The 14,644-nt window shown below is 37.9% G+C and overlaps 2 protein-coding genes across 7 annotated transcripts; one reads left to right on the top strand and one right to left on the bottom strand.

Moving 5' to 3' along the window:
* The first annotated feature begins 4,074 nt into the window (after positions 1–4,074).
* Positions 4,075–7,102, top strand: LOC117636132 (BTB/POZ domain-containing protein At3g05675). Of its 3 annotated transcripts, XM_034370612.1 has the most exons (4): positions 4,075–4,199; positions 5,286–5,343; positions 5,462–6,688; positions 6,852–7,102. In XM_034370612.1, the coding sequence occupies exons 2-4, from the start codon at positions 5,332–5,334 to the stop codon at positions 6,873–6,875; spliced, it is 1,263 nt and encodes a 420-aa protein (XP_034226503.1). In that variant the 5' UTR covers positions 4,075–4,199; positions 5,286–5,331; the 3' UTR covers positions 6,876–7,102. The 3 variants fall into 3 exon arrangements, with proteins under 3 accessions (XP_034226503.1, XP_034226502.1, XP_034226501.1); XM_034370611.1 differs by having other exon boundaries at positions 5,462–7,102; XM_034370610.1 differs by lacking the exon at positions 4,075–4,199 and having other exon boundaries at positions 5,272–5,343; positions 5,462–7,102.
* A 779-nt stretch (positions 7,103–7,881) lies between these two features.
* On the bottom strand, positions 7,882–12,858 carry LOC117633656 (BEL1-like homeodomain protein 1). Of its 4 annotated transcripts, none has more exons than XM_034367324.1 (7): positions 12,474–12,858; positions 12,064–12,191; positions 11,813–11,862; positions 10,274–11,193; positions 9,521–9,894; positions 9,280–9,340; positions 7,882–9,169 (listed from the first exon to the last, which is right to left on the bottom strand). In XM_034367324.1, the coding sequence occupies exons 4-7, from the start codon at positions 11,111–11,113 to the stop codon at positions 8,324–8,326; spliced, it is 2,121 nt and encodes a 706-aa protein (XP_034223215.1). In that variant the 5' UTR covers positions 11,114–11,193; positions 11,813–11,862; positions 12,064–12,191; positions 12,474–12,858; the 3' UTR covers positions 7,882–8,323. The 4 variants fall into 4 exon arrangements, with proteins under 4 accessions (XP_034223215.1, XP_034223213.1, XP_034223214.1 ...); XM_034367322.1 differs by having other exon boundaries at positions 10,274–11,196; XM_034367323.1 differs by lacking the exon at positions 12,474–12,858 and having other exon boundaries at positions 10,274–11,196; positions 12,064–12,392.
* Positions 12,859–14,644: the final 1,786 nt, after the last annotated feature.

Consider the following 14,644-nt stretch of genomic DNA (forward strand, 5'->3'; position numbering starts at 1 on the left):
ATTGTAAACTTAAGTAAATGGAATAATATAAAAATAAATAAAAGTAAAGGGACAAAGACATTTACTTAAATGTTGAAAATGGAAATAAGGTAATCTGTACACCAGTTGAGCAAAGGGGCAATTTGAAGCACCTACAATGATTTTTTCGATAAGGGGAGATGCAGCTGCACCTCCTTGGGCCTTACTAGGTCTGCCAGTACTTACACTACTAGAAAAGTTCAATACAAGTCACGAATACACCTGTGGCCCAAAAGAAAATGATTGAAAATAGAAAATGGAAAAGCCAAACAAGACCGAATTAAATATATTCTTTAATCACTGTTCAACAATTTGACTCCAGGTTGATGCATGTGTCGAGAACTGTTCATAAATGTGGCGTTCACTACTTGTTAGTCAAAGCATGAGGAATACTAGTAATGAACTGATTTTTCAGTTTTGGCATGGTGAGTCAATGCATTATAGCATTAAAATTACATGATTCGATCGCCTTCTATTTACCTAGGCTCGTTCAACCAAGTCTACATCTTCATTATATATATGATATAGTCATATGGGGCTGCTGATCAATACAAGCAATAAATAAAATTAATATATAAAATTATTGAACTGCTAGTCGGCATTCCAAAATAGTTATTATAGACTCATTTTTTGTTGAAAAAATAAAAATTGAAGGAGTCTAGATCAAAATATTAAATATATAAAACCGATATGATTTTCATATGATCAATTGCTCTAATTAATTGTTAAAATGTTTGGCCAAAAAATATTCATAACGTATATGTGGCTTTTCAATTATGGGATGCAACTGGAGGTCTGTTATGATTATATTTACTAGACTTGTGTTGAACAGTCTTAGCCCACAATTTCGGCTGGTTCTGGTTCTTGTCCCTTGAATGTTGCCACTTATTCTAAGTCAGCCTTTTTTGTTTGTTTCTGTGATTCCTCAAGCTTCCTTTGGGACGATCTCATCTCAGTCGTACTCCCTTAACTTACAAATTTGGAAGCACTACAAAGGGGAGCTTAATCTAGTACTAGTCCACAATGGCAAAAGCTTTCAAAACCAATTATCGAATATGAGACTTCCAACCCCCAACCCCGTTTAAAAGGTTTTGGGGAATTTTCGTCCCCATCTCCGTTGAAGGGATATTCCCCATCCCCGCCCCGAATTTCCGATTCTTTCATGTCAAAATGGAAGAGCTCATGGGCTTTTAGCCTTATTTGTTACCATAACAAAATTGCAGGTCTGATCTTGAATAGCTAAGGCATCTAAAAATCCAGAATTTATCAAATCATACCAATTATAACTTTGCATCCATTTCCACTTATAAAACATGTTTATAGTTGAAATGGGTTTCTATTTATCAAATTTACTAACAACAATAATTCAGAGCAAAAAAAAAGATACATGATATTAAGAGAAAGATGTGTGTACAGGAAGAAGGGGAGGAGGAAAAGAAGAAGAAGAGAGGAGGTGGAAAAGAAGAATAAGGAAACAAAAATGAGAGAGGGTGAGAGTAGATGCCACACAATAAGTGTTAGGGTTAGTTCTAATTTTTTTTATTTTAAAAAAAATAGCTGAAATGGGAAGTATTAAGTATATTGATTATTTAAGTGTTTATATATCGGGTCAGGTTTGGGGATGGAGATGGGGATGCCAATACCATCCCCACCCCATATCCGACGAGGATTTTTTAAATTCGGGGATTTCAATATCCGATTCCCGTTTTGCCTGGAAATCTCCCCCCGTTAGGGCCAGGGACCCGATTCAACGGGGATTTCTACCATCCCATACCTATACATAAGTTTTTAAAGTTTTTTTTTTTATATATAAAAGAAAAAAAACAAGTGATAGTCTAAACTACTCTAAATTAAAATATTTTATGGCGGAGGATTAGAACTTGTGTGCAAGGGGGTGGATTCACTCCATGTCCAACTAGCCTAATTCATGTATGAAGTTTTCAGGCTCTTTGAATGGTTAGTTTCACAACTCCTTGGTCAACTTTTTAATTTGAGTTAGAGCATCTCTCCAACCAGAGCCGACCCTGGCCCAAGGCAACCAGGGCTAAGGCACAGGGCCCAAATTTGAGAGGGGCACACAAATTTTTTATAGCCCATATATGATGACCCAAAAAACACTAAATAATTGCAAACTTAAAATAAATACAAAAGAAAGGACTCATCCTTCACAAGGAGAGCAGTCGTGTGCTAATGGCAGCATGAACTCCCTCTCTTCTTGTTCTTTTTTGTTTTCTTTCTGCGATTTTCGCATCTTTTTCTAGTTTTGTTATCTCTCTCTCTCTCTCTCTCTCTCTCTCTCTCTCTTTAAAGTTAGATATGAGGTCAAGTCTTAGTAGCAGCTTGTGTGATTGTGTGGTTGTGGTTGCTTTAATTAGGGGTTTTTCTTCTTCTTGCAAGTTTGAGATCTTTAATCTTGTTTATTTTTAGGCAAAATTGTAGTAATAATCTTTGGACTAAGACCAGACTTTCCTTTTCGTCCCTCATATTGCTAAATTGTTATGATGGTACTTTAATTATGCCTCTACATTCAGAAATTGTCCCTTTCGTCATCTCAGTCAACTTTTCCTTTAAAAATGATGACGTGGCATAAACAAGTCCTATTTAGCATGGACAAAAATGTCTTTTCACACAAATATTTAAAAAATACATATAATCTCTCTCTCTCAAATTTCTTCTTTCCCCTCATCCTTCAATTGAGAGACACTTATCGGCTAATTATTAGCTCTTTGACAAGTCTGGTGGCGGTTATTTAAAAGAGAAATGAAAGGGATCCACAAGCACAAGAAGAAGAAGAAGAAAATTCGAGTCCAAGTAGGGTTGCAAGGTCTTGGTTTGTTCGCGCAGAGAGAGAGAGAGAGGATTGGGAAGGTGGGGTGCCAAGAGTTGTAGACCCAAGTGCCAAGAGTTGTAGACCCAAGTCCAAGCCACAATCCAAACCACAAACCGACCTGAAGAATTTTGCCACAGAAAAATTCTTATTGTATGCTGTCATAAAAATAAGAACCAGAGAAAAATTAACTCTGGTGTGAACTATTATGTTCTCAATTTTTGTTCTTTGAGAACTGAGAACAGAATGTGGAAGAAGAGTGGATCACATGAAAAGACAAATATGCCCTCATTTTTAATGGAAAAGTTGACTAAGATGACGGAAATGACGATTTCTAAAAGTAGAGGCATAATTATGGTACCACCATAACAATTTAGTACTATATGAGGGATGAAAAGTAAAGTTTGGTCTTAGTCCAAGGACCATTGCTAATGATTTATTCTTTTTAGATGACTACCATCTGTGCTGCACAACTTATTTTTCAGATTATACACAAATGATTCAATCCTTTTGTTACTTTTATTTTGCGTTATAAAATGATTATTGTTTTGTTAGTGTCTTTTGAATGTCATTTGTGCTGTCTAGATTTGCGGTGTATAATTTTGGCTGTAAATGGAGGGTTTGGTAGATATTGTGCAGTTGATTGAAGAAAATGGCTTATTACCAGAAGTCATAATCTCAGTGATTAATTTTTCTATGAGAAAAAAAAAATCAAAAATGTGAAGAAAGTCTATTTATTAATTATATGAAAAGAAAAAGTGTAGTTTTTTAGCATTTTCAGTGTAGATTTTGTTCTTTCAAAGCAAAATGAAATGTTTTGAAGAGCCAATGTCAGTTCTGAAGAGAGAGAAATGGGTTGTAGCTTTGGTAATTGAGTTTGACAAGTCTGTTGGAGAGAGTTTTGCTGACATGACTCACATATTTTAGCATTTCGAAGTTATTCAAGAGGCTGTTGGAGATGCTGTTAGTAAATTACGTTTGTATTTATTTAAATTGTTTATCTTTTTTTGGGTCTAATTTGCTAAAAAAATTGAGTTGGATTCAGATTTTTTTTTTATTCCTCCCCTGGTGGGCCGGAAATGTTTCAGCTATTAACAGAAGTTTGGGCTCCAAATGGTTTTTGATCCAAAATGTTACGTCAGTTAGGCGTCATTATAGAATTTCGCATTACCTCATACATATCAATGGGCCTCAAACCCAAAAGACCCACTTGACCACTCAGAAAGACAGACAGAGAGGGAGAGAGGGTCCGCGAGCAAGACAGCGAGCTTCAACAATGAGCAATTACCCCTGTTGTTGCTTGCTGATGCGAAATCAAGCCCTCCAGAAAAGAAGTAGTTGGTGAGAAGAGAGGGTATGAATCCTCAACTAATTTTTCTCTCTTCCAATATTGGCTTTGTATTTTGGTTAGCAGCAATTCTTTACTTTCTTTTTCTTTTTGCTCTTGGGCTGTACTCTGAACTTGGGATTTTTCTTGGTATTAACTCCTTATGCATTAATCACTTCCTGCCCTCTAAAAACCTGTATCTGGGTTTCTATCTTATTTGTACAAAAATGTTAATTTTCTTAGAAGCAACATATAATCATTTCAAATTCTTTCCCTGAAAAGTTGCTCTTTAGTGAAGTGAATTTGGGGAAGAAAGACGTGAAACAGGTGCTCAGAATTTAATTTAAAGGGTGTTTTCTTACAAACGAGGGCAAGAATGTGTGCCCAATTTCATATTACAACCTCATTTGCTAAACTGTATATGCATTGGTTTTCTTCTTCTTCTTTCTCCTTTTCTTTTTCCTCATTTTAATTCATATCACGTTCTTGTATATTTTTCTAAAAGAGTGTCCCATTAGCTAGTGTATGTTTGATTTTGACCGAAAGTCGGTTGTTGTACAACAAGAAAATTTTTCTTGAAGAACTTGCCCTCATGAAGACACCTTAATTGTTTTCTTCTTTTTATGATAAATTGGAGTTCTAGACTATGTGTGGAAGAGTTAGATCTGTAAGTGTTACTTTGGAGATGGGGGTACAACTTCTATATGGTAAGGGTGCCCAAGTTCTTTCTAACAATTTTAAAGGAGAAAAGGAAAAGAAGCATTTACTTCCCTAGTTTAGATTTTAGCTGGGTGTTAGTGCTTTGCTATCCTTTGAACCAACATTTAGTTGAAATGTAACTAGACCTTACATGTGGTTGACTGTTTTGTTAGCACCTCTCTGTAATGCAATGGTTTGATTATTCTAGAAAATGTTTCCTAGAAGATTAGAAATCTACTTTTAACTCTTTCGGGACACTTAATGTTTTTCATGAGGTGTGATTTCATTTATTCTAAAACCATATTTGCAACAATTAGCTCAATTATGTCGATAGTTATTACAATGGAAGTACTTGGTAAAATATCCACTATGTATGGAAATTTTAACAGTTGTGCTAAACATGTTTATCTACAGATTCCAGGATGTGCTCAACATATGTTCATTAGTGTGTAGTGCTTCAATGGAATCTCTTGTAAGTTTCCCCGAGCTCTTCTTTGCTATTCTAAAAATGTTTTGTTATTTTTCCTTATTTCTGTTTTTGTATGGTTAACCTATTATTCTTCTATTATTTAATGTTTCTGTTCTTTCAGGTTTCTGAAACAAGGACTCCTATCAGGATTGGGGACCGATCAACCAGTGATGTTGTTGTGAGGATACGGACACAGGATGGGCGGGATGATTGGTTTTATTGTCACTCGCAGGTCCTCATAGAAAAGAGCAAGTATTTCGCTGATCGCCTCTCTGAAAATTGGCCAACATGTCAGATTCTTGACTCACGCAACTGCGTTGAGGTATACTGCCAAGAATCAGAATTTGACCACCATGTCAGTGTCCTCCGCCTTCTCTACAATGTAATAGATGGCTTCGTTGATGACATGTGGCATGGTGTTAAAAATGCCCTTGGAATTCTTCAGGTAGCTGTCAATCTTGGATGCCCACAAATCATAACTGCTTGTGTGGACTACTTAGAAGCAGTCCCCTGGGAAGAGTCTGAGGAGGAGGAGATTTTAAAAATCATACCACGGCTCGGAACACAAGTGGAGCCAATTCTTGCCCGTCTCCTACCAGTCAAACAATCAGCCATAATGCGAATTTTTTTCTCAACCATCCGATTTGCCACATCTTCCCCATCTCCAATCATGAATGATCTCAAGTCTTCAGCCCAGGAACAGCTTGAGTACATGCTAACCGAAGATGATGATGCCCCTCTCTTAGCAGCTGATGACGAGATAAAATCTGAGGTGAAAGATTGTGTGAAGAGACTATTTGAAAGATTTAATAATCTATTAGAAGCTTTATTATGTGAGATGGAATTATTTTCTGATGGAGGGAAGATGCAATCATTTCAATCACTTTTATCAGATCTGTCATGGGCATGTCAGATATTATGTAAGTTGGAAATTATGAGGGAACTTGTCTGCAACTGGACGGATGCATCAGATAAAATAGTTAAGGTTGTAAAGGAAGCAAGCCCAACAGCTGAATTGATTGAGACAAAGCTGAGGGTTATTGAGGTGGCGGCAAAGATTCTAGAGGCAATAGGTTACGGCACAGTCATTTTGCCCACTGCAAAACGGCTTCATATGGTGAAGGTGTGGCTTCCTTTTGTTAGGGTTGCGAAACCACTGATCGATTCTGTCACAACTGCCCGTGATGATGCTCCGACACTGAGAATGGATAGTGAGCTGTGGCAATCCCTAGAATCCACATTTGTTTCCGTAATTCTTGCACTTCCATCAGCGGAGCAGGCAGAGATATTGACGGAATGGTTGGGAAATGAGCATATTCAATATCCTGACCTGACTGAGGCATTTGAGGTATGGTGTTACAGATCCAAGGTATCCAAAAGAAGACTATCATTTCTAGCGGTGAACCATGACAAGATCAATACATATTAAGTCATTAACCTCTTCTCTTGACCCTTTTAAACCTTTTTAGTAGCTGTTCACACACCCTTTCCTTAACCAACGTATTTTGCAGAAACCTGGGGAGAAAGGAGGATGATTATGAGAAGGAGACACCATATTTGAATTAGTAGCCCTATTTTGAACTTGTTCCATGTAGATTGTGCATCTAGGGTTTCATATGTCATTTGGATTTGTCTTGTAACTCCTGATTAATTGTAAAAATTGTAATTGTTGGGGTTCTTAATGTCACAAGGTAACCTTGATCAAGGTGAAAAATCATATGTGCAATTCTAATTTTGTAAGTATCAATACTTTATTTGAGCAGAGATGTATCAGTGAGAACTTTCTCCAATTTTCATACTATTAGTGGAATTTGTTATGCTGTGGTGGGGGCTCATGAGAACCTTCTGGAGACTAAAAGCACACCAAAAAACTCTTATTCAATTCAGCTCACCCTATAGCAAACGTGGAGCAATCTTATTGATATTTGGTATCCTTGGCATACAAGATATCTTAAAACTAAAACAAAAGAAAATGGGCTGTGTCATCCATTTTTATCTCAAAATAAACAATAAATTGTCTCTGTGTGAGAGCGATGTTGCATGCAACCGTTTGGATGCAAGTTTTTCTCCATTATACTAAAAAAATTCATACATTAAAATATTGCTTACTATATTTTATACTTTGCTAACTTTAATGGGACATGCACTGTCCTGCTGTAAGCTTAAAGTCAAGGCCCAAAAGCAAAACTACTCAAGATAATCATGCTTCCTATTAGTCCCACATCTTCTTTTAATACAATCATGGTCATGCCACCGGGGTCTAGTCTAAGGCTTTCACTCGTCGACAAGTGATTTAGGATTTGAATTTCCACAATACCTTAATAGTGTATATAAGAAAATCACTTATTTCAATATCACTTATATAAAAGTATATATATATATATCATAGCCATTGTAAATCCATTTCTATGTAGATTTGAGAAGAATAAATAAGATATTTTGATTGATTTACTGCAAATCAATATCTATCTTCTATGCTCGTGTGTAGATTGTATAGATTCTCAGAGTTCACAACAAATAATATTATCAGATCAAATAGTCTAAGCCCAAAAAAGTATTCATTATTTGAGTTGAGCTGGTAGCTAACACCAGAAGTATGGCATTATTTAGCGTACACCCAGTTACTTAAATATCAATATATATAATATTGGTATACCCATGCCACTTAAACTAAAGTTTTACACCAATCCATCTATCCAATCTCCAAAACTTACAAACTAATATACAATCCTCAACCATATGCTCTCAAATCCTAAAGCTGTCTAAGAACTGAAATGATTCTATGCAGAAGTATATACCTATACTAAAGTAAAATCTTCTTTCTTTACACTACCATATGCATTGATTTCCCTTGTTCCCCAAGTATTTAGAGGGCATAGAAAGAAATATTGGGATGAAGATCTTATAAAGCAGCAATAATGACATGACATCCCCTGCAGCCAGTCAAGCTACTTCAATGTCTTCTAAATTATTTGCATCATGATCAGGCCACAAAGTCTGGCAACAATTGTGCTACGAACCTCTTTCGGTTCTGAATGTCGATGTTTTCGAATGCTGCAGAAGAGTGAGGAGCTGAAGTGTTTATGGTACCAAATTGATCATTTGCTTCACCAATGTCTACTCTTCTCCCAAGTTGAATGTTTTGGTTAGGGAGAAAATTTTGGTGGTGATGAGCTCCAGACAAGGAGAGGTTTTCACAGTGAGGAAGGCCAAGAGTGAGAGAAACACCATTGCCTGAGAACCTTGGTGTGAATTGGTCAGCATCAAACCTGCCAATTTCACCAATTGGGTATTGTCCAAAACTTCCGATAAAATTGGTCTGGCCTCCCATGAATGAGTACCCATCTCTGCCCTGCCTCTCATCCCCAAATTTCATAGAAACTTGCTCATTGTTTACCTCTTGAGCCTTGTGATCCATATTCATACATGGGACACTACTATTTGGTGACTGCATAAACTCAGTGCTCCTTGGCTTCTTTGGACTGCCTTGTGTGATGCCATCCAACTCCGATGACCCGATGAGAGAGAATCCAGACGGATTTCGAACCATGTTTGTGGGAGATGTTGAAGGTGTGGAAATTGACATTGATGGAGGAGCAGCAATATTGTTTTGATTTGTTGAGTTCTCTTGTTTGGAATTGAAAGTGCTTGTTGTTTGATTATTCTCAGTGTCTTGTGGAGCTGTGGACTTTGATGCAGAGTCCTCATTGCTCTTACTCATTTTCTCTGATGATCCATTCTGTTCATGCTCCTTGACCTCCTCCATGTACATTTCCTCCACCATTGGCTTCCACAGCCGGACTCGAGCATTTATGAACCAATTAGAAACCTGCATAATCAAATGCTCAAACTCATCAACACAATAATTCCTCACAACTGAGTATCAAAACAAAAAAAAGAAAGATTTTGCATTTGGAAAATGTGCATAGATTTCAGTACCTGGCTCCTAGTAAGCCCTGTCTGTTTTGCAAGCATGTGCTTGTCTGAATCCTTTGGGTAGCTGAAACACAAAATTCAACCATTCTTAGTACTTTGTGTCAAGAACACTTAGAGCAACAAAAAAAAAAAAAGGAAAGAGAGACAGCTATCTTATTTAAGAGTGCATCTTGCAAAAACTACATAATGCAGAAAACACAACCCTATAACGAATCGGGGAATTCAGGATTATGAGAGTACTTACGGGTGGAGGAAGTGTTCGAAAAGCCAAGCACGAAGAACGGAAACAGATCTTTCGGGCAAGCCTCTCTGGGGTCTCCAAGCATTGTGCTGGATCATTCCCAACTGTTGGAGAGCCCTTTGCTGCCTCAGCTGATGGTCCACATATTTGAGCCTTGACCCTTCAATCTTGCCTGCTGCACAATCTTCTTCTCCTAAGCTCTTGTTTGCTGCTCGAATTTGGTTTGTTATGGCATCTTTCAAGCACCTGAATTGCTTTGAGATGGTTCGTAGGGCCAGAGCAGTGTAAGTTGTAGCTGAACCAATTCCAGCTGCTTGCTCGAAAGATGAAATTACCACTTGCATCTGTCGGTGGTACTGCCTGTACCTTTGGTCCACCTTCAACCAACAAGAAAAATGGGACAAACTAAATTAATTGGAAATTTCAATTGCAGAAAAGAGTTGGTAGCTAGCTGCTTCAACTTTGAATATGCTTGAGCTCTCTGTTCCAAGCCTATGAGAATTCTATCACTTTATGTCAAATTTAGAAACCTAAATTCTCAATTAGCTCTTTTCATAATCCTTGTTAGTAAAACACCTTCTAAAACACTTTCAATAACTTTATCATGTAACATAATTAACAGTGAAATCAAATCATACTCCAAATTCATTTCAGATACTGAAAGAGGTATAAAGTTCGAATCTCTAACTCTCGAATTTAAAGAGAAAGAAGGCAAAACAAAACTATATTCATCACCATCACTAAACAAACAATTACCTCATCAAGCATGCTGATCAGCTTTCCCTTCTTCATCTGAATTTCCTGCCTCTCAGCAGTGCTCAACTCAGCAGCCCGCTTCCCACTTCCTTCACCGCCTACCGAGCTGTCTCTGGCGGCCGCCATGGACGACTCAGCCACCACTTTACTCTGCTGCCCGCTACCCTTCTTGGGCAGCTCAGTCCTGATCCCGTTGCCCACGTTCACAACCTCCTCAAGCAGCTCCTGCGCCGCCTTCAAGTACTTAGAGCTCAGCAACACACTCTGCATACCCGAAACCCCATTCGTCACACCCGAAGCCGACGAATTCGACCCGCTGGAAACCCGAATATCTTCCCCGGACGGGACCTCCCTGTCCGAGGTAGCCCCGCGGAACGACCCAAACCCCGGCTGCTGTGAGGAGAGGGTCAGAGACAGGCCCTGCTGGGCGCGTGGGGTATCACGCGCCGCCGTGTTGGGGTCAATTGAGTTCCAAAGCGCATACTGCGTCTGAATTCTCGGCATGAAGGCATGCAGGGAGGAGAGGTCGGGGTGGGCCTGATGCATGGATGGGGAGTTGTTGTTGGGGTCATGGGAGAGCGGGATGCCGACGAATTGCTGAGGGTGGGAGGGCGGCGCGTGGGAGAGAGTGGAGGGGTGGTGAGGGAGGGAATTGGTGGGGGAGTTGAGGAAGACGAGGTTGCCTGCGGAGGGGGGTTGGTGTGGTTGCTGATGTGGCGGCGGCGGTGGAGTGTCGGAGTATTGGACGTACCCGGGGTTCATGAGAACGAGGGTTTGTAGGGCGCCGTCGGAGGAGGCTTGGATTTCCGAGGAGTTTCCATGATGAAAGTACGTCGCCATGACAATAACTCAACACAGATTTCTTCTTTGATCAGCTTTTGAGATTTAACTCCGAGCAAGAGCCTCAGCTTTTTACTTCACTACTGAAAACAGACTACGTTAATATTTATATACACAAAGGCTTTCACAATCCACATCATATCATTTCATATATATATACACGCACCCAACTACCAACCCCCCATAGAAACAACAAAACTCACACACCCACATGAACACGTCTCTCTCTCCCTCTCCCTCTCCCTCTCCCTCTCTCTCTCTACCATGCATATAAAAATATGTTTATTATTGCTTATGTGTGTGCTGGAGAATTGAGAAATGATTTTGTAGATTGTGAATCTGGTTTCTGAATGTGTCCATGAATTGGGCAAGTGAGTGGTGGAGAATTAAGGGATGAGCAGCCCAAAATCTGATGTCTGATCAAAATTAAGGGAGGCAAACACAAATCCAAAAGTTGGGTAGGAAGATTCAGCTGCTGGGTTATTGCCTGGTGTCCAAGCAGCTTGGGTTTTACTGCTTGGAGTTAGAGAGAAGTGAATAAAAGAAAGGGGAGAGAGTAGGATATGGAAGTATGTTGGCTTTATATAGAGATAAAGAGAGATATGGAAAGAGAGGGAGAGGGAGAGAAAGAGGTATAGTGATTGAGAGAGAGAGAGAGAGAGAGAGAGTGAAAGGAATTGATTATAATAATATTGGTACCTGGTGTGATGGAAATCTGAGTTTGCACGTGCTTCATGATCATCTCTGGACTGCAAAGGAAAGAAAGAATTTCACCAACAATGACACAAAACCCATGAAATTGAGAGAGAGAGAGAGAGAGAGAGAGACTGTGTGTGTGAGAGAGAGATGACCAAACAGTTATGGCTAAAAAACATGAGCTATAGCTATACAGAAGGACGTATATATACATGAAAAAGAGAAAGAAGAGACCAATTGAGACACCAACACACCTGCCTATGTGTAAGTGTGTGGGATTTTAGCAGTGCCTTGCTTCCTTCCAGATGTAATATAGGAGATGGATAGGAGAAAGGAAAGGAAAGCCCCTTCTGTCAGACTCAAAACTCTGCAACTTCTCCCACTGAAAAGGAAAAAAAGAGAGTAGAGAGAGAGATGGGGTTAAAAAGGTGTTTGAGAGAAAAAGATAGCCATCTTTATTCATTCACCTCATTATCCATACAACACATTTATGATGACCCCATTCTTAATTTCTTCAACAAAATTTAAGAAATATATATATTGTAACTGAATTGCGTTCTTTTTCTTTCTTTTTTTTTTTCCTTCTTCTTCTTCCTCTCTCTCTCTCTCTCTCTCTCTCTCTCTCTCTCTCTCTCTCTTTATGTCTTTTTGGGTGGAATTGTACCTGCGAATAGATCAAAACCACGAGAGAACTTCTGATTTGACCCTCCCTTTTCAAATCATTTGATGCAGCCAAGCACGCTTTGATGAGAAACAAAGAACCTTTTTTAATATGAGAAAGAGAGAGAGAGAGAGAGAGAGATCGATGGAAATGGGTCTGCCTTAACCAAAATTATGGATCAATAAAAATATATTTCAAGGCTTGTCAGAAGATACAAACAGCTGCAAAACGAGGAAACGTCTTCTTCCACCAAAGCCCTTCTTAATAAAAAATAAAAGAAGGAAGATGATGAAGAAGAGGGTTGTGTGTGGACTGTGGAGGGCCCTATTCTTCAATTCAATATTAAATATCTGCTTGTCTTTTTCATGTGCATTATTTTTATATAATTTCCTTATTTTCTACATCTTTTTCATTTTTTGATATTTTTTGTGGTTGGATTCCTGAGTTTGAAGATAAAGCAATTAAATTGCTAAGGAAAACAGGACCAACCACCATAACAACAACTTTAATGCCTATCAAGTTAATATGTGTTTGTCTCCATTATTTACCCCACATATATAAAGTATATGTATGGGAACATAAAGGCATATATGTACATCTTACCCTACACAACCATGGGTAGAGAAAATCAGAACACAATAATACAATTTAGTCCTTAGATCAAAATTCTCTTCTAATAAAAAATGACAATGAGCCGGGACTATTTAGCTCATAATAAATAGTGTGTTTTGATAATAGAGCGTGTAAATTAGCCAACGCGCGTTTCAGGTACTTGCGCGCACATATATTGATTAAAATTTTGTAATTACATGGAGATTTCTTGGTAACAAGAGAATTAAGTATTTTCTTTTACCATTTTGAAATTAAGTATTTTCTTCAAAGGCCCTGTAAATGCTCACTAAAGAAATCCTTACAATTAAGAACTAGAATGGGTGGAAATAAAAGAAATTGACCAAAACAAACCCTAAAAAGCACTTAAGGGTAACAAATTAATTAGCCTAAATAATTACCCTTTCACTCAATAAGAAGGCATTACACCCTGAAAGGACAGAAAACAACTGCTTAATTAATTGTTCTCACCTGGATGCCCTATTATTGAATTCACAACCTTAATTTCATGAAAATTTTCCATCACCATCTGTAACACTGATGGTATCAGAATAAACAGTGACCTAAAGTTCCTGATGTTAAAAGGACAGGACATTAAAAAAAAAAAAAAAAAAAGACATTCATGTTCACAAATCAGGTAAACTTTGTGATGTAGGCTATAAATATATATATATATATATATATATATATATATATATAGGTCTGTGCACTGAGAGCAACAGGCTTTTTCCTGTGATCAACTGTCATCTCCCAATTTCAATATCAACAACAACAAGGGTATTAATTTTCCCTACTTCTTATGATTGAATCATGAAAACTTGTGGGAAGTTTCAAATCCATATATATATCTGCAAACATTTACTGTTTTCCATCTCTGTTGAAACAAAAGCTCCTTACAGAAAACGTGTGTTTAACTATCTCATTCATCTCAAGTACCCAATTGGTCAGGTCCTTCATGTATGACAATGAAAAGGGTACTGGTCTTTGGAAAAGGTCATCAACCGTTGCAGACAAAAACAGTGCATCCCACACAACTGATTGAGAAACTTTCCAACAGGAAAGTATACCCACACGTACTGCTCATTGAAAAATACTGGTTCTTTTCCATGCAAAAAAACAATTTGATGACATGTGTGTATTCACTTTTCTTTTTACGATTTTATTGAATTATTTATGTATTTGTGTTAAAATGTAATTTGTATTTTTACAGGTAAGATGTAGTGACTCTTTACATGAAAGAAGCCAATCAGTACTTTGTTATATGTTTTTTTTTTTTCTTCGTGTTACACATTTAATCATCTATTAGAGGGTTTACATATACGTGTTTTTTTTTTTTTTTTTTGTTTTTGGGTCCAGAATCAAGGAGAAATGGGTCGTGAAAGTTGTTATTCGTGTTTTTATTCTATCAATCAAGGTTGAGCATGACACATTTTTTCAACGATAAATTGTCGAACAATTATGGTAGTTTGGTGATCAGCACTGACTTTTAGATTTTAAAGAACACTTGTGTCTGCTCAGTTCATATTATTATAATACATTAATTAGGGTTGTTTACAAGACATTAA

The sequence above is a fragment of the Prunus dulcis genome, chromosome 7, assembly GCF_902201215.1.
Source record: "Prunus dulcis chromosome 7, ALMONDv2, whole genome shotgun sequence".
Lineage (NCBI taxonomy): Eukaryota > Viridiplantae > Streptophyta > Magnoliopsida > Rosales > Rosaceae > Prunus > Prunus dulcis.

Excerpts from the sequence above, each read along its gene's own strand:
- LOC117636132 (XM_034370610.1), top strand. The coding sequence starts at position 5,272 with ATGTTTATCTACAGATTCCAGGATGTGCTCAACATATGTTCATTAGTG. Across the intron at positions 5,344-5,461 it reads GTGCTTCAATGGAATCTCTT|GTTTCTGAAACAAGGACTCC; the intron begins GTAAGTTTCCCC and ends CTGTTCTTTCAG.
- LOC117633656 (XM_034367324.1), bottom strand. The coding sequence starts at position 11,113 with ATGGCGACGTACTTTCATCATGGAAACTCCTCGGAAATCCAAGCCTCC. Across the intron at positions 9,895-10,273 it reads TGATCAGCATGCTTGATGAG|GTGGACCAAAGGTACAGGCA; the intron begins GTAATTGTTTGT and ends TGTTGGTTGAAG. Across the intron at positions 9,341-9,520 it reads TTCGAACACTTCCTCCACCC|CTACCCAAAGGATTCAGACA; the intron begins GTAAGTACTCTC and ends TTTGTGTTTCAG.